This window comes from Dioscorea cayenensis, chromosome 10 (assembly GCF_009730915.1).
Source record: "Dioscorea cayenensis subsp. rotundata cultivar TDr96_F1 chromosome 10, TDr96_F1_v2_PseudoChromosome.rev07_lg8_w22 25.fasta, whole genome shotgun sequence".
In the NCBI taxonomy this organism is placed as follows: domain Eukaryota; kingdom Viridiplantae; phylum Streptophyta; class Magnoliopsida; order Dioscoreales; family Dioscoreaceae; genus Dioscorea; species Dioscorea cayenensis.
The window spans coordinates 23,360,066-23,382,617 of NC_052480.1; the positions used below are offsets into that span (position 1 = coordinate 23,360,066).

At 37.6% G+C, this 22,552-nt stretch overlaps 4 protein-coding genes across 4 annotated transcripts; 1 reads left to right on the forward strand and 3 right to left on the reverse strand.

Annotated features, from left to right (window-relative positions):
• Positions 1–748: 748 nt before the first annotated feature.
• LOC120270103 (UPF0481 protein At3g47200-like) lies at positions 749–2,803 on the forward strand. The gene is made up of 2 exons (XM_039277117.1): positions 749–1,568; positions 1,690–2,803. The coding sequence occupies exons 1-2, from the start codon at positions 999–1,001 to the stop codon at positions 2,443–2,445; spliced, it is 1,326 nt and encodes a 441-aa protein (XP_039133051.1). The 5' UTR covers positions 749–998; the 3' UTR covers positions 2,446–2,803.
• A 1,356-nt stretch (positions 2,804–4,159) lies between these two features.
• LOC120270400 lies at positions 4,160–5,972 on the reverse strand. The gene is made up of 3 exons (XM_039277393.1): positions 5,379–5,972; positions 4,631–5,057; positions 4,160–4,521 (listed from the first exon to the last, which is right to left on the reverse strand). Exons 1-3 carry the CDS (start codon positions 5,970–5,972, stop codon positions 4,160–4,162), a joined length of 1,383 nt encoding a protein of 460 aa, XP_039133327.1.
• Positions 5,973–6,025: 53 nt separating this feature from the next.
• Positions 6,026–9,201, reverse strand: LOC120270401. Its single transcript, XM_039277394.1, has 6 exons — positions 7,733–9,201; positions 7,410–7,680; positions 7,185–7,295; positions 6,694–7,046; positions 6,281–6,603; positions 6,026–6,111 (listed from the first exon to the last, which is right to left on the reverse strand). The coding sequence occupies exons 1-6, from the start codon at positions 9,199–9,201 to the stop codon at positions 6,026–6,028; spliced, it is 2,613 nt and encodes an 870-aa protein (XP_039133328.1).
• A 668-nt stretch (positions 9,202–9,869) lies between these two features.
• LOC120270618 (heparan-alpha-glucosaminide N-acetyltransferase-like) lies at positions 9,870–14,959 on the reverse strand. Its single transcript, XM_039277670.1, has 13 exons — positions 14,473–14,959; positions 12,513–12,650; positions 12,310–12,391; positions 12,153–12,229; positions 11,906–12,012; positions 11,551–11,662; positions 11,260–11,376; positions 11,100–11,191; positions 10,961–11,027; positions 10,779–10,857; positions 10,614–10,705; positions 10,359–10,502; positions 9,870–10,249 (listed from the first exon to the last, which is right to left on the reverse strand). The coding sequence occupies exons 1-13, from the start codon at positions 14,797–14,799 to the stop codon at positions 10,223–10,225; spliced, it is 1,461 nt and encodes a 486-aa protein (XP_039133604.1). The 5' UTR covers positions 14,800–14,959; the 3' UTR covers positions 9,870–10,222.
• Positions 14,960–22,552: the final 7,593 nt, after the last annotated feature.

Consider the following 22,552-nt stretch of genomic DNA (forward strand, 5'->3'; position numbering starts at 1 on the left):
TAAATAAATTATTGATGTATTCATTTTCTAAATAAATTTTTAAATTTATACATATTTATTGATAAATAGAATTTAATTATTTTTATTTAAAATAAACAAATGTCTAAAATTAATTATTTTTAAATCACTAAAATTATAATAAATCTAATAGTGTAAAAATAAATACAAAAATAAGATTTTTAATTTCCATCCAAAATATTATTCAAAAATTAAAAAATCTCAACTTGAATTTCACTGGACATATTAAATCTTCCCAAAATGAGGGAATGAGCATAAAGGGTTTCCTAGGTCCCTTTCCATGCTCTTTGGTGCATGTCCAAAGCATGGGCATACACATGGCATAAGAATGAGATCAATCCTTGCATTCAAACACACTCAACAGTTTTTATAGCGGGACTCAAGGTGATTGGGCTATGAATTTTTTTTCGAATGTTGCAATATGAAACCCACATGATATAATTAGCAAGGAGATCAGGAATTTTTGGCTTCATGTTTTGTCTTTTTCTTTTTCTTTATATTAAGTTATTAAATGTTGGTAGGGAAACCTCGGGAGGCTCCCAACTGCGCGCCAGGGGAATAATACCTTACTTACGATATAATACCTTACTTTTTTTTTTTATGACAGGGATGATATAATACCTTACTTAATTACGATACCTCTCTTGGCTCATACTCTTAAAAACCAGCATTTTAATTTCCAGTTCAAGATGCCATCTAGGAAGATTACAGCTTTGACAAAGCCTGTCCCCGCTTCTCGGTCCTCCTCTCACCTATGCTCTACTGTAAAGCAATAGAATGCCCAATTAATGAAGCAGAGATGCCAAAACCCTTCATTGTACTCTTCGCTGAACTGGCTAGTTCCCTAGCTGCATGCATTATATATAGATATACACGCAACCATACAGACACCATATATACTGCCATGACTGTAGCCGGCCTAAGCTTTGCCGCGCCGGCTTGAAAATCAAAGAGTCAGTTTGGCTATTGTGAAAAACACGATGAGCTCAAACTGGGTGGTGGATATCCAGAAGAAAATGAATGACGTGGACCCGTCCAAGGAGCTTGTCCTCTGGAGCAAACAATCCATCTACAAGGTACCAGCTTGTATCAAGGACCTAAACCCGAAAGCCTACAAGCCCCAGATAATCTCTTTAGGGCCCTACCACCATGGTGACACCCACCTCCTGCCCATGGAGGAACATAAGCAAAGAGCCCTCCTCCATTTCCTCAAGAGGTCTAGCAACAAAGCACTCGACGAATGCATGGCAGCCATGGAGGAGGTGGAGCCGCTGTTGCGAGCCTCCTACCAGGGCCTCGAAGACCGATGGAACAATACGGATCCCTTCTTGCAGCTCATGATCGTGGACGGATGCTTCATGCTTGAGGTCTTGCGCGTTGCCACTGGTCATCACAGCGCTGCCGATTACGTGTCCAACGATCCCATCTTCAGCAATCACGGCATGCTCTACACCGTGCCTTACATCAAGAGAGACATGCTCATGCTCGAGAACCAGATTCCTCTGCTTGTTCTCGAGAAGCTGCTTACCATCGAGACAGGCACTCCTCCGGTATAGATATGTACTAGCTAGTACTTGGATCTATTATTATTATTATTATTATTATTATTATTATTATTATTATTATTTAATTAGGTTTTTGGTGAAAATCACTGATCATGTCTGTGTATAGAACGAAGACCATATAAACAAGCTAGTGCTCAAGTTCTTCTCACCGGAAGTGCGCGTCCCAACCATGCCGCTCGGGCTCCACCCTCTGGACGTGTTCCGAAAGAGCTTGCTCCAGGGACCCACGATAAAATCGCCCTCGCAGAAGGATCACGTGTCGAGCGAGATCATTGGAACGGCGATGGAGCTAGACGAGTCAGGTATTCGGTTTAAAACCAGCAAAAGCAACAGCCTGAGAGACATCCAGTTCAGGCATGGCATCCTGTACCTCCCGGTCATCGTGGTGGACGACGCCACAGAGTACATGTTCCTGAACCTCATGGCATTCGAGCGGCTTCACGTGAATGCCGGTAACGAGGTGACAGCCTACGTCTTCTTCATGGACAACATCATCGACTCGGCCAAGGATGTGAGCCTGCTGAACTCCAAAGGTATCATCCAGAACGCTTTGGGGAGTGACAAAGCCGTGGCCAAGCTCTTTAACAGCTTGTCCAAGGATGTAGTGCTTGATCCGGAGAGCACCCTGGACGACGTGCATCGCAGGGTCAACAAATACTGCCGCAAGAGGTGGAACATGTGGCGTGCAAATCTCATCCACACATATTTCAGGAACCCTTGGGCCTTCCTATCCCTCGCCGCAGCCATCTTCCTCATTTTCCTCACTGTGGCCCAGACCTTCTACGCCATTTATCCATACTACGTTCCCTCTCAAGACTCTTCTCCAGCTCCTCCAGCCATCTTTGCGCCCCCTCCTGCTTGAATCAATCCGGCCACTCATGAACTCTCTAATGATTTGATTTAATTTATGCTTGCATTTGTTTGATGATTTCCAGGCTTCGGGTACGTAGGCTTTCCATATACACTTACCTCACAGAATGTTTAAAAAAATAATGGCGTCCCCACTCGCGAGTTGCGAGTTGCGAGTGCTGTTTGTTTGTCTGTCCATATATTCCTGATCCTGCAGCGCCGAAAAACATTGAAGAGCATGGATTAGGCTCATGGTTTGCTTTAATCTTACATGAAAAGCTTGACAGTGATGAATTTTTTCATTTAATTAATTAAGTCTCTTATCTTTTTTCTTCTTTTTTTTTTATCTTAAATAAAACAAAAGTACCTCATTTGGAGTGTTGTGCTGGTCTTCTTATGTCGTACCTTCTGGCTCTAGGTTTGTCTTTACGTTTTATTTTTCTTACTAAAAAGTCTCCTGTGCCCTTATAGAAATTACAAATTACATATAATCAATCAAATTCCTTGTCATTTTTTTTTTTTGAGAGTTTATACATACACTACACCAATTCATAGTTTTAGAAACACTTTTATAGAGGTGGTTATTACAAACCGTCTCCCTATTGTGTTATAATTTTTTTTAAAATAAATTACAGCCAGTTTTAAAAACCCCCACAAAATAAAAAAAAAAAACAACTCTCTCTCACTCTCTCTCTCTCCAATCACTCACTCACACACACACACACTCTCTCTCTCTCGCACGATCTTCGTCGCCCCGCCGCACCGCTGCCCCGACGATCGCCGCACCGCACCGCCGGACGATCTTCGCCGCCCTGCCCCGCCGCACCGACGATCACCGCACCGTACCACACCGCCACACCACCGCCGGTGAATTCCAACCATCGCGCCGACAATCACCTCCACTGATAACGGAGTTGGTTATATTAGAATTTTCCGTTACGGTGTTGTTTAAGTGGACTCCAGAGTTATAATATTTACATAGAATAAGCAGAAGAAAGGTATTGATCATATTAGAAGATAAGGATTATTTTATTTTATTTTATTTTTATAAGATGGATAATATATAAAATTATAAGCTTAAAATCATTGCAAAATAATATATTTATTCGTTTTAATAAATATTGTTTTGATGAGTTAGTTAATGAGATGTGTGGGGCATCCCATAAAAATTCTACTTTAGCATAGAGAAGTTGCTTTTTCAATTCAAACCAAAGTATATTATTAAGCTCAAACATATACAAATACAAAAGCAACCAACAGCACAAACACACATGAAACCATCACAGCCAACATGGCAACATCCAACACTCATGCCTAACCTACTAACAGGTTTAGAAAAAACAAAACTAAATTCAAAGGACCAATCATTCTCAAAGTTCACATCACAAACCCTATCCCCCCTAATTTCACATTAATGACTCCACTAATCAGATACCAGCCATTGTTCCCCATTACCATCATTTACCAACTCCCTAACCTCCCTTCACCAATTACCAACTGCCAATCAATCCTCCTTCAGCCAATCAGCATCCGCATCCGTTAAAACTCAGCCAATCAGCATCCACATCTGTAATAACAGACGCAATTACCCTTCTATACATTCATAGTTCCTCCCCATTCTTTATATAGGCTGTAAAACACTGCCAGCCTTTAGCAATTAAACCAGTTACTCAAGAGAGCTTTCTCATTCCTCCCATCACCTAGCAATTGGTCATTAAATTTGAAAATTATATCTCTCTAATCTGCCCAAACACCTTATCAGCAGTAATATTTTTTTGTTGAAAAATAGAAGCATTTCTAGCTCTCCAAATTGTGTATACATTAGCTGCCATAGCGGCTCTTCTAACATTTGCCAATAAAGTCTTCCCACATGCTTTCCTAGAGAACCAACTAACCTCCCTCTTCCATACAAAAGGTTCTCTTCTCACATTCACTGCTCTTAAAACTCTTCTCCAAATCTCTTTAGAGAAGCAACATTCAAAAAACAAGTGATCAACCTCCTCCCTTTCAGCATTACAGAACACACAAGAATTAGAATTTGCAATCCCCCATTGATGCAGTTTCTTTTTTGTGCGTAGTCTGTCATGCACTGCTAACCAAAATATGAAAGCATGTCTTGGCATATTACTAGCAGACCATACCAGTTTAGCCCAATTCACTCTCAATTGAGGTTGCCTTAGCATTCTAAGGGCACAAACCAGTATTGAATTTCCCATGCTTATCCACTCTGCATATTATAGAGTCCACTTGATTTACATTAACAGAGAAATGATCAGTAAGGAATCTCTCAATTGAGACCATTGTACCATTCCATCTAGCTGGTAACAACCATCTTCCTTGTATCCAGAAATCACCAACTACTGAATCTCTAGATATATAAGGCTCATTGAAACTAATTCCCGGAAAGAGATCAATCAGTGCATACCCATTACACCATGGATCATACCAGAAAGAAAATTGCTTACCATCCCCCAATTTGTATTCAAACAAAGGTCTAGCAATATTCCTTAGCTTCAACAAATTCCTCCAATTCCAACTACTGTCAACTGTCTTAGTGATTCCCCAAAAACTAAGCTTCTTCAATTTAACCTTGGTCACCCATATTGCCCACAATGATTGTTTTTCCTGAATCAGATCTCAAATATGTTTAATTTGGAGGGCTTGGTTCCACAGATGCATCGGTTTAACACCCAAACCACCCTCTGATTTCTGTTGACACACAACTTCCCATGACACTAATCCTCCTCTCCTAGTCTCCCCAGACCCATGCCATAAGAAATACTTACATAATTTCTTCACTTCATTGATCACCGCCATGGGTAGAATAAAAATTGAACACCAAAAAACATGTAAACTTGCAAGTACTGATTTTATCAATTGAAGTCTACCGGCATAAGATAGAGTTCTAACTGTCCATGTAGAGATTCTAGTAGTAATTTTAGATACCAACTCCTGGCAATGTAATCTTGTCAATCTGGATGAAATTAAAGGAAGACCAAGATATTTAATTGGTAGGGCACCTTCTTTAAATCCCAAAATACCCAAAATTTTCAATTTGACAGGATGTTCTACACCTGAGAAAATAACTTCACTTTTCTGCATATTGGGTACTAGCCCTGAAACTTCTTCAAAATGATCCAAAGCCTCTTTTATCTTCTCCACAGAATTACCATCCCCATTTGCAAACACAAAGAGATCATCAGCAAAACATAAGTGGCTCAACTTGATCTCCTCACATTTCATGTGGAAACTAAATCCATTTTCAGTCACCTTATTCAAAAATCTAGTCAAATATTCCATACACAGAACAAATAGTAGGGGGGATAAAGGATCACCCTGTCGCAACCCTCTCTTCCCTTGAAAATATCCCTCAAGTTGTCCATTGATCATGATAGAGAACATGCAAGTCCTCACCGAGCTCATGACCAATTTAATGAAGTGTCCCGGAAAGTTAAAAGCCAGCATGACCTCTTCAACAAAATCCCATGAAACTGTGTTGTAGGCTTTATGCAAGTCAATTTTCATAGCGCAGCTTCCCATCTTCTTCTTGTGATATATATCCCCTCAAAATTTCATGTGCCAACATTATGTTATCAGATATCTGCCTCCCAGGAATAAATGCAGACTGATTCATATGAACTATCTTCCCTAAAACACCTCTCAACCTTCTTGCCAATATCTTGGATATCACTTTATAAATGATATTACAGCATGATATGGGTCTAAAATCTGTAATTTTTTTAGGCTTTTTCACCTTTGTGATTAAAGTAATGGCTGTAGAGTTAGCCTGTTTCAACATCACTCCATTCAAAAAAAAAAATCATGAATTGCATGGCATATCTCTTTACCAACAATGCCCCATGTTTTTTTGAAGAAAACACTGTTGAACCCATCAGGACCTGGGCACTTATCATCCTTGATACTCCATAACGCTTCTCTAACTTCCTCAGCCTTCACTGGACTGCACAGCATCTCCCATTCCTCTACTGGGACTAGTTTAGTCATAAATCCAGTTCTGTCAAAAGTATTTTTTCTATCTTTTTCACTTCCCAAGAACTCCTTAAAATGCCTAACTATGGCTTCTTGAATTGCAGCCTGATCTATACACTCCTCCCCATTAGGAAGTACCAAATGTTTTATGCAATTCCTTGCTTTCCTCTGCTGCAATGTTCTAAAGAAGAAACTTGAATTTTGATCTCCTTCCTGAATCCACTAACACCTGGATTTCTGTTTAAGAAAGCTTTCCTCCTATTTGATCAACCTTTGCAATTCATTAATCCCCATCCTTTCCTCTCTTTGAATCTCCACATTAAAAGGATCCAATTGCAGTCTGGACCTAACTGCCTCCAATTCATCTCTGCATTTCAGAACTCTGCCTGAGATATTATCAAACCCTCTCCTATTAAGTTTTCGTAATTCAGATCTAAGTAACTTTAGCTTGTAGTACACCTTGTACATAGCCCGTCCACTCACAGGAGTACACCATACCTTCTCAACAATCTTATTAAAGTCAGGGTGGTCACACCACATATTAAAGAATCTAAAAGGCACTTTTGTATTCCTTCTATTACTCTGAACATCAACCAATAATCCACAGTGATCAGAGACACTACACTGAATTACAGAACAAGAAGGATCGCCCCATTGCTTATTCCAAAATTTTTTTGCAAAACACCAGCCCAACTTCTTGAAAATTCTTCTCTCACCCTCTTGATAATTGGTCCAAGTGAATTTGGGACCACTATACTATACCTCCACCAGGTCTAGCCCCAAAATCCAATTCTGAAACTCATTTGTTGCCTCCTTATTCGCTGGAACACCCCCCATTCTATCATCATTGCTGTAAATGGCATTAAAATCACCCTGTATAAGCCATGGATCCCTTAACATGCTCCCAATCCTTGTCAGATCCCTCCATAACTCTCTCCTCTCACCAAAATCATAAGAACCATAGACACAAGTCCAAAAAAATATTACCTCACCCCAGGTAACTTTACAGTGGATATACTGTGAACTTTTCCCAACAACCATTAGAGTAACTACCTTGGCATCATACATCACCCAAATTCTCCCTTGACTACTGATCAAGTAGTTGTGTTCTAACTTCCAGTGACCTAAATTGAGTTTGGCCCACACATCTTCCCTATTCTCCTCTCTTACTCTAGTCTCCAAAACACCCATAAGCACAATTCTATATCTAGCAACCAGAGCTCTCAACTCTGATTGCTTTAGAGGACTATTTAGTCCTCTAATGTTCCAGGATAAAATCATATTTGAGGTGTTTTGGTAGGTTAGCAAACCTGCTCTTCCTACCATCAGCCCCATAATTCATACCAGCAAGAGAGGGTTCACCAGCTCTTCCTCCTAATCCATCTAAAATACCAAAACTGTTGTTATTTTTCTGAATGTCACCCTGGCCCACATCACTCATCTGAGCACCCCATTTTTTGTATGATTTATCTCCTGTAATTACAACATTCTTCAAATCTACTTTAGTGTTGCTAGTAATTGATGTACTCTTCACCTGATCCCCTTTCTTAAGCTGGGAAGATCCATAATTCCCTTTAGAAATAACATCCTTTCCCTTAACTATATCTCTCCAAACTTCTTTGCCTACATTCTGCCCCACATCACACTTGACCAATTCAGCACTCCCAGATTCCACCTCAAATATATCAGATTTCTCCTGAGCATTCACTTTCAAACTAATATCCACAAAGCTTTTTCCAGATTGTTGTACTGGCTTCACCCTCCACACCATTTTCTCTTGCCTGTTATTCTTACAATCTTTCCCCAAGTGCCCAAATCTCCTACAAATGGAACACACTGAAGGTTTCCACTCATAGACCACTTTCTGCCGAAATACATTTCCTTGTTCATCAATTAAATCTATTAAATCAGGGAAATCACCTGAAGAGTCCATCTCCACCAAAATTCTTGCAAATCCCAACTTCACTTTAGACAAAGTACACTTATCACAATACATTGGCCTTCCACATACACTCCCAATCTTGCTGAGCATATCAATAGGCCAAAACTCCCATGGTAGCCCCGGAAGTTGGATCCATATAGGAAGAGCACAAATTGCAGTATCAAAGCTAAACCTAGGCTGCCATTTTTTCACCACAACTGGATGGTTATCAAAGGTAAATGGGCCTTCTTTCATCATTTGTTCACCACCTGATTCACTGGAAAATTTGACCATGAAGAGATCAGCATTAACCCTTGATACACTCACAACTCCATATTTCTTCCACCTAGCATGAGCAAAGACATTGAATCTCTCTAATCTTGGTTGCAAACCATAGACACAAACCAAAAAAGCATTCTTCCATAATTTCTCCTCCTGAATTAGCTCATCAGAATGAAAATTAACTATTCTTCGGCCATTAGCCACAGAAGGAGAAACATACCTAAGCTCACTACCTTCCTCCTTGAGCCGATTATCCGCAAAAAGGGCAATCCAAGGTTTCACAACCATTCCAGTATGAAATCCCTCAACTCCTTTTGAATCAATAGATCCATGATCTCCTTGAATCTCAACACCAGTCCCATCTAATTCCACACCCATTCTTTCCTTCTCATCAAATCCCTTTTCCAAGCTTCCCAAATCTGGATCAGAGGACCTTTTCTCATCGTCATCCTCCAGATCCTCCACATCCTCACCCTCCTTCTCTTCACCATGAATAACCACCGAACGAGACGTCTCCGCTACCGCAAAATCACCCTGAGCCAATTGCTTCCGACCTCGTCCTCTTCCCCTCGCCATGGAAGCGAGCTTAGCATGCGCGCCAAGAAAAAGACCTAAGTTGCTTTTATTATTTTTTAATGGTCTCCGAAAAATTAGGCATACATGAACAACCCTCACAACGCACCTAAACCAATGTTGTTCTTTCATCTTACATGGATAAATTTAAAAAAATAGTTGATAATGAAAAAAAAGTAACAATTGGATTTATATAGTTATATGGTATATGTGTGGGTATTCATCTTTTCCATATATTCTCATACATTAAAGCAGTTCTTATTTTTTAGTATTACTGTAATATCGAAGGCATTGTTTTCCATATTTTTTCACTTGTTTGTAAAGCCGGAAAGATATCTAATTATTTTTAAAAAAAATTAAGTTACATATTATCTTTTAAAAAATTAAAAAATAGAAAATAGAAATTGCAACGGAAGAAAAGCTAAAAAGTGTCTAGACATATTTTTTTTTTTTAAATGATAGAATTACATTTAATTTAAACTTAATAAGAAACAGGTGCCCTAAATTTTTATTTTAATAGTTTCATAAAATTTATGGTTTATTCAATTAAAAAAAAAACAGAGTTTACATTGGCTACAAGCACATAATCTATTATATAAGAATTCATCAATTTGAAAAATTCCAAAAATGAGAATGATGTGAAGGATACTATAGTTTCCTTAGTAGTCTTATTTCATACTTCAGAAGAGCCACAAAAAGCAATCTCGATCTCACCCGGGGATGAGAAGAGAGAAAGAGAGAGATAGATGAAAAACAACACAAGCTAGATGCATAGATGGATATATATATATATGCCAAGATAACCGAGACCCTATCGAGCAGCAGCTTCTGGCCTCCCAACTTCCTGCTCAATTTCGCTACTACACCATCTCTGACGTGCTTTTCACCATCCCCCTCCCTTCCATATCCATGTAAAGGGTCATGAGCGGAATCAAAGCCTCTCTGATCCTCTCGATATACAAGCTAATTAATGAAGACCAGCTAGTGGAAGTGCTCATCCCTCAGTCACTAATGAATGTTGATCTCAAGATCCAATACCAATGAGCTTCAACTGTACAACCATCAATTACATATAAGAAATTAGCCCATACGCCTAGGTCCAAATTAATGCATTAGTTAGTTCCATTAAAACTAGCAGATCTTCCAAGGAGACAACTCACAATGTTGTTCTGAGGATGTCTATAGTAGAATCCTTGAACAAAAATGGGTATGATATTGCAGGCCACCAGGATAAAAATCATAAGCGCATGCTTCCCCATCCACTCCATTGCATATGTTGGTCGCCTGTACCCAGAGATATCAACCTAGAACAAGTGAATAAGCAATTGGCAAATCAGTTGAGTCAATTGAAAGAAAAACATACAAAAGACAAGCTTATTGCTTATGAGAGGAATTAGTAATTTGAGAGGTCATACCAGAATATAAATTCCTACAAAGACCAGCCCAGCTGCAGCAGCAGTCACACATGTGTAACTCAATGAATAGAGTGGTTTATTCATATGCAATCCTAGGAAAAGCAAGTTGGTTGAATCAAACGCAACTCTAAAGAGAAATCAAGAGATTTTCAAATTGTTTTATACCAAAGAAGTCCAAGGCAAAACCAAGCGTCAGAAGACTGAATGAAGGGACCATCCAATGCATGATTCTCTCTCTGTGATCCTGCAAATGGGAAAAAGCGATTTTTTTTTTTTTAATTAAATGCTCCAGGTGAATGGGAAATGAACTTGATCTTTGTCATAGAAATGAACTTGGTGATAAGTACCTGGAAGTGGACAATAACATGGCCAAACTGCAGTCCAATAAGGCAAGTGACAATAGCCATTACGGAACTGCATTACCAGACACACTAAATCAATATAATGAATATAATTTAAAGGAGACGACATTCAAATAAAATAAACCTTAGAATCCCTTCAGGATCAAATGGAGCTTGACACCATGAAGGAGCATTAGGAGGAAGTGGTCCCTTTCTTGGAGAATTTATGCTGCATTCCTTCAGTAATAAATTTGATGTCATAACTATGGCAAAAAGATTATCTCATAACACAGAATTGAACAAACCATTGTCCGTCCATATACTGCCTTTCTATATAGATGTTCAATGCCTAATATTTTGCGGTCAATCATGCCAGCAGCATTGCAAGCTGGGCCTGTATTACCTCTAACTCGACATTTCACCTAAATAACATCATCATCATCATTATTACTATTTCAAAAAAGAAAAATAAAAACACTACAAAAACCTTCTATCACAGAAGTCGGCATAGGAAAATCCCCAGTTTTGATGTCTTAAAATAGACATACCACACAAACATTCATAAAACATAAATGACAGGGAAAATTAAAACTTACTGAGAAAGACATGAGAGTGGAACCTTCCCCTGATATCTGGTAAGTCCAGTCAGGAACATAAAGTCCATACAAGAGGACCATGTAGGTGATTGTCAGCACGGAACCAACTAACCTGATATAATAGTCAAAAGGAATTAGGCTGCTGCTATCAAGAGTTCTCTGTTAAAGTGAATTAACCAAAATAACAAACACAATATTCAACAATAAGGTTCATCAGCAACAACTGCACATACGTCAGTTATCTGCACAATTTGTATATTAATAAAGCAAATACAAACAGATACTCTATATATAGTGCAGGGCTCAAACAAAATTTAAGAAATGACAATTGACAACACTAGAATCAAGTACATACAGCTGAAACCGGTATCTTCTCAACAATGAAGAACCAGAGTGGACTTCAACATCACTTTTAAGCCAGATTTCACATACAGCTGCCAAAACATAGGCTATTGCAATTCTCTGCAAATGGAAATGTTACATAAACAAGCATGAACGATAAAGTCAAAACCAAGTAACAATGCAAGTATTTTACTGATGACATACAAGTCAAATACCGGGCGGACGTTAATAATAATGAAGCTGCAGAATTGAAAACGTACCTGTAAAACACCCATCCATCGCATTTTTGCAATGTCCACTCCATAAGTTAAATCCTGAATGCCATGAAAATACCCACCTGGAAAAGGGCATAAAGTGTTGATATAGTCCACCAAATAAGTTAGGACTTCAAGATTAAAAACTAATCAAGCCATGCACCTTGAAGCACAAGGCCTACAGTAAACAGCTTTAGTCCCCGCAGAATAGCCTTTCTAGTTGCAACAACCGGATTTGAGACTTTCTGAAATCAAAGTAGGTCGTAATTAGCAATCTTCAAACCTCCAATCATACTAAATGCATATATAGTTCTTACTCATTACCATGTACTGACATGATATTTGTGCCTTGTAGGGAAGACTTACCTTGTACGCAAGTGCTAGAGCAACCCCAACTATAAACAAGAAAAATGGCATAACAAAGTCAGCAAGTGTTACACCATTCCATGGGGAATGATTGATTGAAGGAAGGAAATCACCGGCATCATCAACCAAAATCATGAGCTGCACGAAACAAGTAAAACAGTGCTCAATTATGCATAAATTGCAAATATTTTTATAGTGGCCATTAAAGCAAACATGCCTGGTTAACATAAAAGCGAGATTTGCCGATATAAAAATTGTTGCAATAGATCTCCAGTTCAGTAGCACTGAAGTATGATATCTTCAATTACAGAAACTTTAAAGTAGCCTGTCTTACTTTCAAATAACATACGTGCTAGATAAATTAATTAGGATGCCACGAACCATTTGTATTTTCATTATTTTAGGTCGTTTTCTAAATCAGATTGTTGTTCTATATAATTATATCCAGTGTAGGTGATGGGCTTCTAAGTGAGAAATTTAAGGCATTTTCTTCATATAACATTATAAACAATTCACTTTAGTTTGTGTTATTTTGTATTTTATGTGCCAACAACTAATTAATAGACCTTAGTTAGTTTGATAGTATTTATAAATAATTTTTACATAATATAGGGTCTACCCTAATTATTTATTCTATTTGGTAATATATATATATAACTTAAGTAAATGTGATTATATGTATTTTTCATATATTTATTTTTAAAAAAATGTGATAAGTAAATGTTGTTTTCTGTTATTTCAATAATCTAGGAGTATCTGTCAAAAACTTTGACAATTTTAGCATAATTTTATTTTAATTATTATACATATGTCTTTTTATAGTCTTTTGAACTTATGTGCAAAATTAAATTCAATATGAATTTAAAAACTTTATATTAATGATTTTATATATATATATATATATATATATTCTCATTTTAAACCCATGTATGAATGGGGGAGTTATAGACACCTAGAGAGAGAAACGGAGAGAAGAAAACCAAAAAAAAAAAAGCTTATATATATATATTTTATAAAAAACAAAAAATAGAACAGTATCAATTTGCTAAGGCAACTAATTGATTCAGCCAGGTCAATAATCATCATGTGCATGGCAATGGCATGGAGTGAGTATCATGTCAAGATACCACGGAAATCCCATCCACCGACTAATCTATTCTCTTTTTTTTTTGTGGAGACCTACGACCTTCATAGTTCCCGCCACAAGAATAGTAAATGATTAACTCTAACATGAAATTAACATGCACGCATATATGGCTTGTTGCATAAGGGTCATTTCTGCCACCCAATGACTAAAAGGTGGCTCAACTGACGCTCTAATCCAATGCTTCTCTGTAGTATGTGTCATTGAAACAAGTATGCTGCATGCCCAAATGATTGCAATTTTACACTTTATAAAACATGCTAGCTAGTATTTGAGGACAATTAAGTTTTTTTTTTCCCTAGCACGATGCTACATATATAGGAGGATACTATACCAGATTACTAGTCCAATCGGATGCTAACTAATGACGAGAACGGAAACGTTGCATCAATTGCCAGATCGGCAGGGAAAAGCAGATATCCGCCAATTGAGTAATTAAAACAAAAGTTGAAGGAAGACATTGCATTGCTGGAAGAGGGTCAGGTGCATTCAGTAGCCAACATTCATTCAATATGGTAACTCACGGACAATTAGTTTAAGCCAATCTTTTTGCATCAGGTGGCAAAGCATTCATTCTGAAAAGACGTCACTATGCCCTCTGTTCCCCCTCGGCCGAGAGAAAAATAATAACTTATCAATTTTACTCAAAAAAATTGAAATCAATATAAACTATATAAAAAAAATTACTACTACAAAGTTTTATTATCAATATAAAAGAATTGGTAATAAATTACGCAAGCACCATAAAATAATGCGGATGGAAACGGCGTGCACTAAAATAATAATAATAATAAGGGAAAAAGAAAAAGATGGTACCGCAACGGTGAGCCCTCGGAAGACATCAAGGGAGACGAGACGGTTGGGTTTGACGGCGACGGAGAGCGGCCTGGTCTTGGGGGTCTTGGGCGCCTCAATATCGTCGTCAGGTCGGCTGGTGAGTATGTTCTTGTTAGGATCCATGGCTTTGTCGTTGCCATTTATAAGCTTGTAAATTCCCATATGGCCCAGATGTATGGGAATTACGAAAACTCGCCCGGCCCTCGCCGTGGAACTATTGAGTATTGAGAGATAAGGAAGGGTTGGAGTTTGATCAGGGAGGGGAGGGAGAGAGAGAGAGAGAAAGAGAGAAAGGCGACAACGCATGCAAAAGCTTCAATGGGCCTCCCCTTCTCCCTCTCCACAACCAACCGTTTCGTAAACGTTCTTCGTCCTTTGCTCCAGTGCGGCTCTTTGGGTCTTCCTTTCTGTATCTATCTATTATATATACGACGCTCCTCCGTTTTCTCTGGGTTGTTTTGTTTTCCACTGGGACCCACTCGTATGATAGATATCTCTGGGTGGCAGTTTGGGCTTGGGGGAACCAAAGCGTCTGATATATATAACATTTACAAAAATCAAAATAAGAAAAAGCTACTGCTGGACATAAATAATTTTTTTTTTATTTAAAATGAATACATCACGAAAATTCTGCTCATGTAAACAAAAAAAATAGCTCAAAATAAACATAATACATATTTTTTATATTTAACACATACTGAATATATAATTATAAAAATTTTATTCAGAAAAAGTTATTACAGGAATTTTTTACTATTTATTATTATTTTTAATATATATATTTTTAATGATATTATTTTTTTAAAGAAAGACATATGGCTTTTAATTATTTATTTAAAATTCTTTTATAATATTAATTTTTTTTCCAAAAAATAGAGACAAACTATAACCATTGAAATAAGATATTATTTATAAAAGTTAATAATAAAATAATTACATAGAAAGAACACGCTACCGAAGGCTTTTGGTACAATGGTAGTGGCACCACCAAATAATATTTGATTTGTTGAACTTTTATTAACCTGATTTGAAATACGCTACTAAAGGTCTCTAGTAGTGTGGAAATAGCCTTGCAATCCAATCACTGTGTTGACTAGGTTAGAGCGCATGCATGGGAAGAAAAAAGAAGGCGTTAAGAGACCCTCCTGGTCCAACCCTAGACACTCTAAGATCTTTTTTCAAACCTGATCTGCTCCCATTTCAAGTCAAAAGATAAATAATCTATGCAGCTTCAACCTCTTTCGGTCAACGCAATTTAAAAAAGAGAATAGCCTGCTCTTCCGTATCTCACATGGGTTTCATAATTATAGGAATTGGTTCTATAACCGACACAGGACTTAATGGGGCTTGTTCGTTTAGAAAATGGGGTTTGAGGAACTATATGTGGGGCAATCAGGCATAAATTGATACCGAATCCTCAAAAGTCATTGCCTTAACCATACATGCACTTCTAACACTTGTATAAAAAAAAAAGCCAACGACCTTCGGGTCTATTGGTACACGGGTCGCCGATAGAGCTCTCACCGAGTGGTGAGAGTTCGATTCTCGGCTGAGGGCACATTTCTGGGAGTTGTGAATAGTGGTTGTGTACGGGTGGTTCCAGCGCCCACGTGAGCGCGGCCCCGTCCCCACTTTCCACCGAGGCTTGTGCACGTCCCTGGGTCTCTAGTGGGTTCGCCCCGCTCTTCTTTCCCAAAAAAAAACACTTGTATAAAAAAAAAATGCTATTAAACATAAGTAAAAAAATATAACATAATACCAACCACGTTTTTGGCCTATTAAGTCAATTGCGTAGGGTATTCATTTAGAAAACCCAAGGTTAAACCCCAAAATCTATTAATTAAAATGAAGATATATGTGTTTGTTGAGCGTGCTCCACCCTTTCCATGTCTCAATCTCTTTACTTGTCTCATCTTGTTAAAAATAAATTTAATATAACAATAATATATCTAAATCTAAACAAAATTGTATGCGTTCAAGTTAAATGGGATCATATGATCAAATACAAATGTTGTTTTATGATTTTATCAAATTAAACACTAAATCAGATCTAAATATGATTAACTGGACTATATCCCAATTTGCCATATTTATTTATTTTTTTAATAAAACAGATAAATCACGTTTTATTAAGAGGGAAAAAAAGTATAAAGTAAAGCAATTTGCCGCATATAATTTCCTTGTGGACTTGGGACTTGATACCGGAACCTATAATCATTTTTAAAAATAAATTTTATGAAGAGGATGCATAATGAGTTGACTATATATATTTAGTAAGAGAGCGTGCTCCATGCCATGCCATGCCTGTCCAGTGACCACCACATACGCATACATCGTGCATGCAACTTAATTTTTAACATCCAATCCAAAACCATGGTTTCCAATTTCTGTTTACGCTGAACACCCATCTATCCATCTCTGTAGACACCAACTTTGACACCCGCAACCAAAAAGTGCCACAATGCTCTTCAAGTGAATCCCCCCAACTAATTACTTCAAGAGAAAAAGTTTTCGTACATGATCATGCATTTAAACACTCATTAGGCTATTTAAATTACAGGTTTTTTTTATCTAATATATTTTTGCAGGTTCACAGTATAAGATCACACGTCCCAATTTCTAAAGTTAGCTGATTAAGTGAAATGGAGATTTCAAATTTTACCAAGAATATCGACCCTGTGTTGTGTCAAAATATGGTTGGTTTGGTTGATGTCATGTGCCTTACCCCTAACATCGTCCCATTCTCACTGTCTGATGCATGAGTTATTTGCAATGAATATATAAAAGGACAAATTGAAGACCTAACTTAAGACGACAACGACACAAGCTGCATGTATGTCGCCACTATATATCCGCACAACTTGCTTTGGTTGTTGATGATGTGATCACTAGAGTCGTGAACTAGTGTTAGACAACTTACATATATATAAATAGTTTGCTAGTACAAAGAATGCGCCCAAAAAGGTCTTGGAGTAGGTGACCGACACCAGTCATCCTTGCGCGGGTAAAGGAGCTAGACACCACGTACGTTCATGCACACAAATAAGAGCTATATACCATTTGGACATTATTAGTTGGTAGTCAATGTGTAGCTAGATCTGCACATGAGCACAAAGGACTATTTACTTTCCTTCGCTCATCGCCAAATCATATTCCTTGTTTCTAAATTGCAAATAAATAGATCGAAAACAAAAACATACAGGCAGGCAAACAAGTGAGAAATGTCAGGATATATAACAGAAGTGGGAGAAAACAAGGCAATCGGACAGATCATTAATTATTTTACACAAATGTATCATCTATAATTAATATTTGTAGCAATACACAGAAAACGTTTCATGCAATGAATCTGAAAGGGTACACTGTTGTACAGATTATGATTTGACTCCAACATTAATTATGCCCTGGAAGACATTGTCAGCCTTGACAAAATTCATGCTGAGCACATTATTAATAAACCACATTATGACATGGTACAGCATTAAACTGCATCGTCATTTACTAAGTTTTAGCAGCCTAATCAGAGAACCCTAGGCACAAAATACATCACCGGCCGGCTTCACAGGATATGACTGAAGAAAAAGGTCAAGGGAGCATACGGGTCTTCGTCGGCTGAGATAGAGTTTGTACCACCCTCAAAATAAAATAAATAAATAAATAAATTTGCCCTAATAAACTAAATGATCTCAAGTCGAGATTTATGTTGTCCTTGTTGTTATATTCCTTCTGTCTTTTAATAAATGTAATTTATTTATTTTATTGAAAAAAATAGATTTTTATTTGGCACATCCATGATAAAAAAATATGTCAAAATATTTATCTTTATATTACATAACACAAACTCAAATGAAGAAAAATAAGGTTGTCATCAATTCCATTAATATAAAATTTTAATTTAATTAAACAATATCCAGTATAATATATGTGTTAGATAACAAAAACACAAATTTTTAGGGGATGTCTGGTTTTCTATAACTAAAAATACTTTAAGATATAGTTACATGTAAGTAGGATAATGATATTATCTCATTATCTATTATTATTATTAGGAAAATTACTGTTTATCCTCATGAATTTCAAATATTTCTAAACAGCCACTCCAACTTTTGCATACCCCGACAGCCCGTTATTGTTTAAGTTCTCTTTTACCCCCTATCATTCACTTGAAATGGGTCTATGTTATGAAATTTTATTTTTTTCCTTTGAAAATATGGGGGAAAAACCGCCCAATCACATCATGTCCAACCTTTATAGATACAATTTTGCATTTTTTCTACCTTCCTGCTTGCTTTTTGTCAAATAAAGTTTAGAAGGCTCATCACATCTTCTTCTTCATCTTCTCCTCATTTGGTTTGTTCAATTTGAGTTCTGCCGGTTTTCTGATAAGGTAAGAATTTCTTCGTTGCTCTCTCTTAGATCATTCTACGGGAGAGAGTAACAATGTATAAAAAATGTAGGTTTATTATGGAGAGTTTTTGTGCTATTGCTAGATACAACGGGGAGGGACGAGTGCTAATGTTCACGACGCTAACTTCTTGGAAATCAGTGTTAGCTGAGATATATGAGCGATGGGGTCTCGATGTTCCCGTGTCAGGGTGAAGTTTATCACACCCGATGGACATAAAATGTTTTGTCCAATAGAAAACGGGGTTGACTTCCAGCGCATGTGTCATGTGTACTCCATCTTCAAATGCAGTTTAGTTGATCTTGTTGTTGAGACAGATGATGTGCCATTGTCGTATCCTACTGAAAATGAGTTTTTTCGTTGTAAAGTTCTTCTCTTTTATGTTTATATAGTTGTAGAAGTTAATTATTATTTAATTATCCTAGTTTCTGTTTAAACATATCAAGTTTCCATTTAAAAATTGTCTTCTCCACTTAAATTATTCTGTTTCTGTTTAAATATTTATTTTAACGTTTAAATTTTTTAGTTATCGTTTAAAAATTTTATGTTTCTGCTTAAAATATTAATCGTTTTCGTTTAAACTAAAATGTTGGCAGGTATTCGGATTTTGCGAGCGCTTCCGTTCCACTTGATGGCAACCCTGACTGTGTGGCACGCCTTCTTTCCTCGTCAGATCAATATGAAGTGTTGTCGTTGGATATCGGACAACGTTTTCAAGGCGTTGAACATTTCAGAGACGTACTTCAAAATTTTGCAATCAAACGGAATTTTGACTACAAATTCCTAAAGAACGAAAACACCAGGTGACTGTGGAATGCGTTGCTGATGGTTGTCAATGGCACCTTCATGCATCAAAGGAATATAATAAAAATAATTTGAGAATCAAGACAATGCACCTGTCACACACTTGCTGTGGTGGAATTGGATCAGCGTCACATCTGAAAGCGTCTAAAAAATGGGTAAGTGCACGAGTGATTGAGAAGCTCAAGGACCGGCTCTTGTACAAGGCCATCGATATTCAGAAGGACATATTGTGGGAACATGGTGTCCACATTCCATACAAGCAAGCTTGGTTAGGAAAAGAGCATGCCCGGGTGATCCTCGACGGCAGCAATGTCTCAAGCTATGATTTGTTGCTTTGGTACGTGGATAAGGTGGTTGAGACAAAATCTGACAGCATTGCGATTGTGGAAAGAGACAGTAAGTGTTTTAAGCGTGAATTATTTTGCTTTCAGTGCATGTATCATGGGATTCAATAGGGCTTGCAGGCCGCTGTTGTTTCTCGATGGTACCCACACCTCCTTGGAAAATATCGGGGTACTCTATTGGGTGCAACAGGAAAATATGGAAACAATAGTTTTTTCCACGTCCCCTTCGGTATTATCGACAATGAGACCGATGCCAATTGGACGTGGTTCATTTCCAAGTTAGATGATGCTTTATACGATGAAGGAGCCTATGAAGAGGTAATTATATTTGTGTCGGATAGGTCTAAGGGCCTTGTGAACGCTATTGTATGGGTCTTCCCTTCTTCCCCGCATGCATATTGTCTTCGACACTTGGAGGCCATTTTTATGAAAGCCAATGGTAGACTTGGAAAGGCATTGAAGGAGGAGTGCTGGTCCATATACTTTCATATTGCGTGGGCATCCATGGCTAAAGAATTCGATGATACCATGAATGAACTGCAGGCCACATCACCCGAAGTCTATTAGTGGTTGATTCATAAATCGGATATGTCACATTGATCAAATTATCTGTTCAGAGGTGAACACTGGAGCGAGATGTATTCAAATATCGCGGAGTCGTTCAATGCGTGGATCAAAGAAGCTTGACATTTACCAATGACGAAAATGGTTGACTCTATAAGGAATTCGAATGTTGATTTTATTTAACGCTTAAGAATTGTTCTTATCTTATAAAAAGTTTCCTTACTGTGCAAAAATTATTGTCTGTGTTTAACTATCTAGCTCTTCATTTAATTTCTTATCCTACCGTTTAAAAAATATTTTTTCTGTTCAAATATCAGTGTCTTTGCTTAACCTTGTTTAAGGTTTCATGTTCTACGTTGCACATTTTCAAGTTGATGCGCATGTTATGCAACCGTCGTGAGCAACCGAACAAATGGGAGACCTACTTATGCCCGGATATACTTTCGAAGGTAGAGATACTTATTGAGGAAAGACGAAATCTTCATGTTGGTCATTGTGTCGATGATCATTATGAAGTGATCGACCACTGTAGCAACTCTGTAGATCTTGCCAATAGAACTTGCTCATGTCACAAATGGCAAGTTTATGGTATCCCGTGTAAACATGCTTGCGCTGCAATAATGCAGATAGACACCAACGTTCATCGATTTATTAGCGGCTACTTCACTGTCGACAATTATAAACTAGCGTATAAGGAAGCTATATTCCCCATACCTGACAATGAGAAGATTACGGACAAAAATCACGGATTGCGTTTACGACCGCCTATGACAAGAAGACAACCTGGACATCCTAGACGAAATTGGATCGAGTCGCAAGTGTCTGAGGTCCATGAGTTACGTTGCAGCCGTTGCCACACGTCCGGTTACAATCGCAGATCTTGCAATGAAATTGTCACCGACTAGCCATTGTAAATAAACAAATATTTAGAAAAAAACAAACTTATTTGAGTGTCAACTTTTGATATTTAAACAGAGACATTATCTCTTAAACGTTTTACTTAAATATTTTGAGAAACAAAAATGGCATTGTAAATAAACAAAAAGTTAAACAGAAACTCTTAGTATTTAAACAGAGACAACGATATTTTAACAAAAACAATGATATTTAAACATGGAGACAGTGTTATTTAAGCAGTAACTCTGAAAGATAATAAAAAAAATTAAGAATTTAAACATAAAAACTTAGAAATTAATCAGTGACAATAATATTTAAACAAAAGCAATAATATTTAAATGAGGTACAATGTTATTTACACAGTACCTCTGTTTTACATAATTACATATTAATCTTTTTTCACCCCGGTCAACGAATCCCGTTTCTTAGTGATGCCGGCTGCACTCCCATCTTTAAGTATGCGGGTAAAATATTTTAAGCGCCAGTAAGGGATGTCTGCTTGCGGTAGCCATAGCTTTTCACCGTTGAGTAGCTGTTCGATAAACTGCAGGACATAGACGACGCAGTCGACACTTCTGCGTTTCTGCCTTGAGGTGTTAGTGTCATGAACAAGGGGGTACGGTATAGTCGCTGACTCGCCGAGGTTCATATCGACACAATAGTCGAATAGTTTCCTCTATCGAGTTTTAAAATTTGATGTTAGAATCCCGACTAAGAGAGCACTATTCATAAAACTCTAGTTATCAAAGCACTTACCATCTCTCCAGCGTCTTTGTCATACTCCTCACTTTCGGGAGAAATATAGTGCCTGTATTCTTGCTTGTCTTTATCAAGACCGACCAAATGGAAGTTGCCATTCATGATGATTGGCAGGATGACTATGTCAACATTATGCAGGTTACACGCGACATCTCCCATCATAGTGAGAGCCGTTTTCCTCGCGTCCTCCTGCTTGGACATTAATAGTACCAGTAGTCATGTGATGGAGGCACGCTTCATATATAGATATGGTACTCTCGTTAGAGATTTCTGTATTATGCAAACG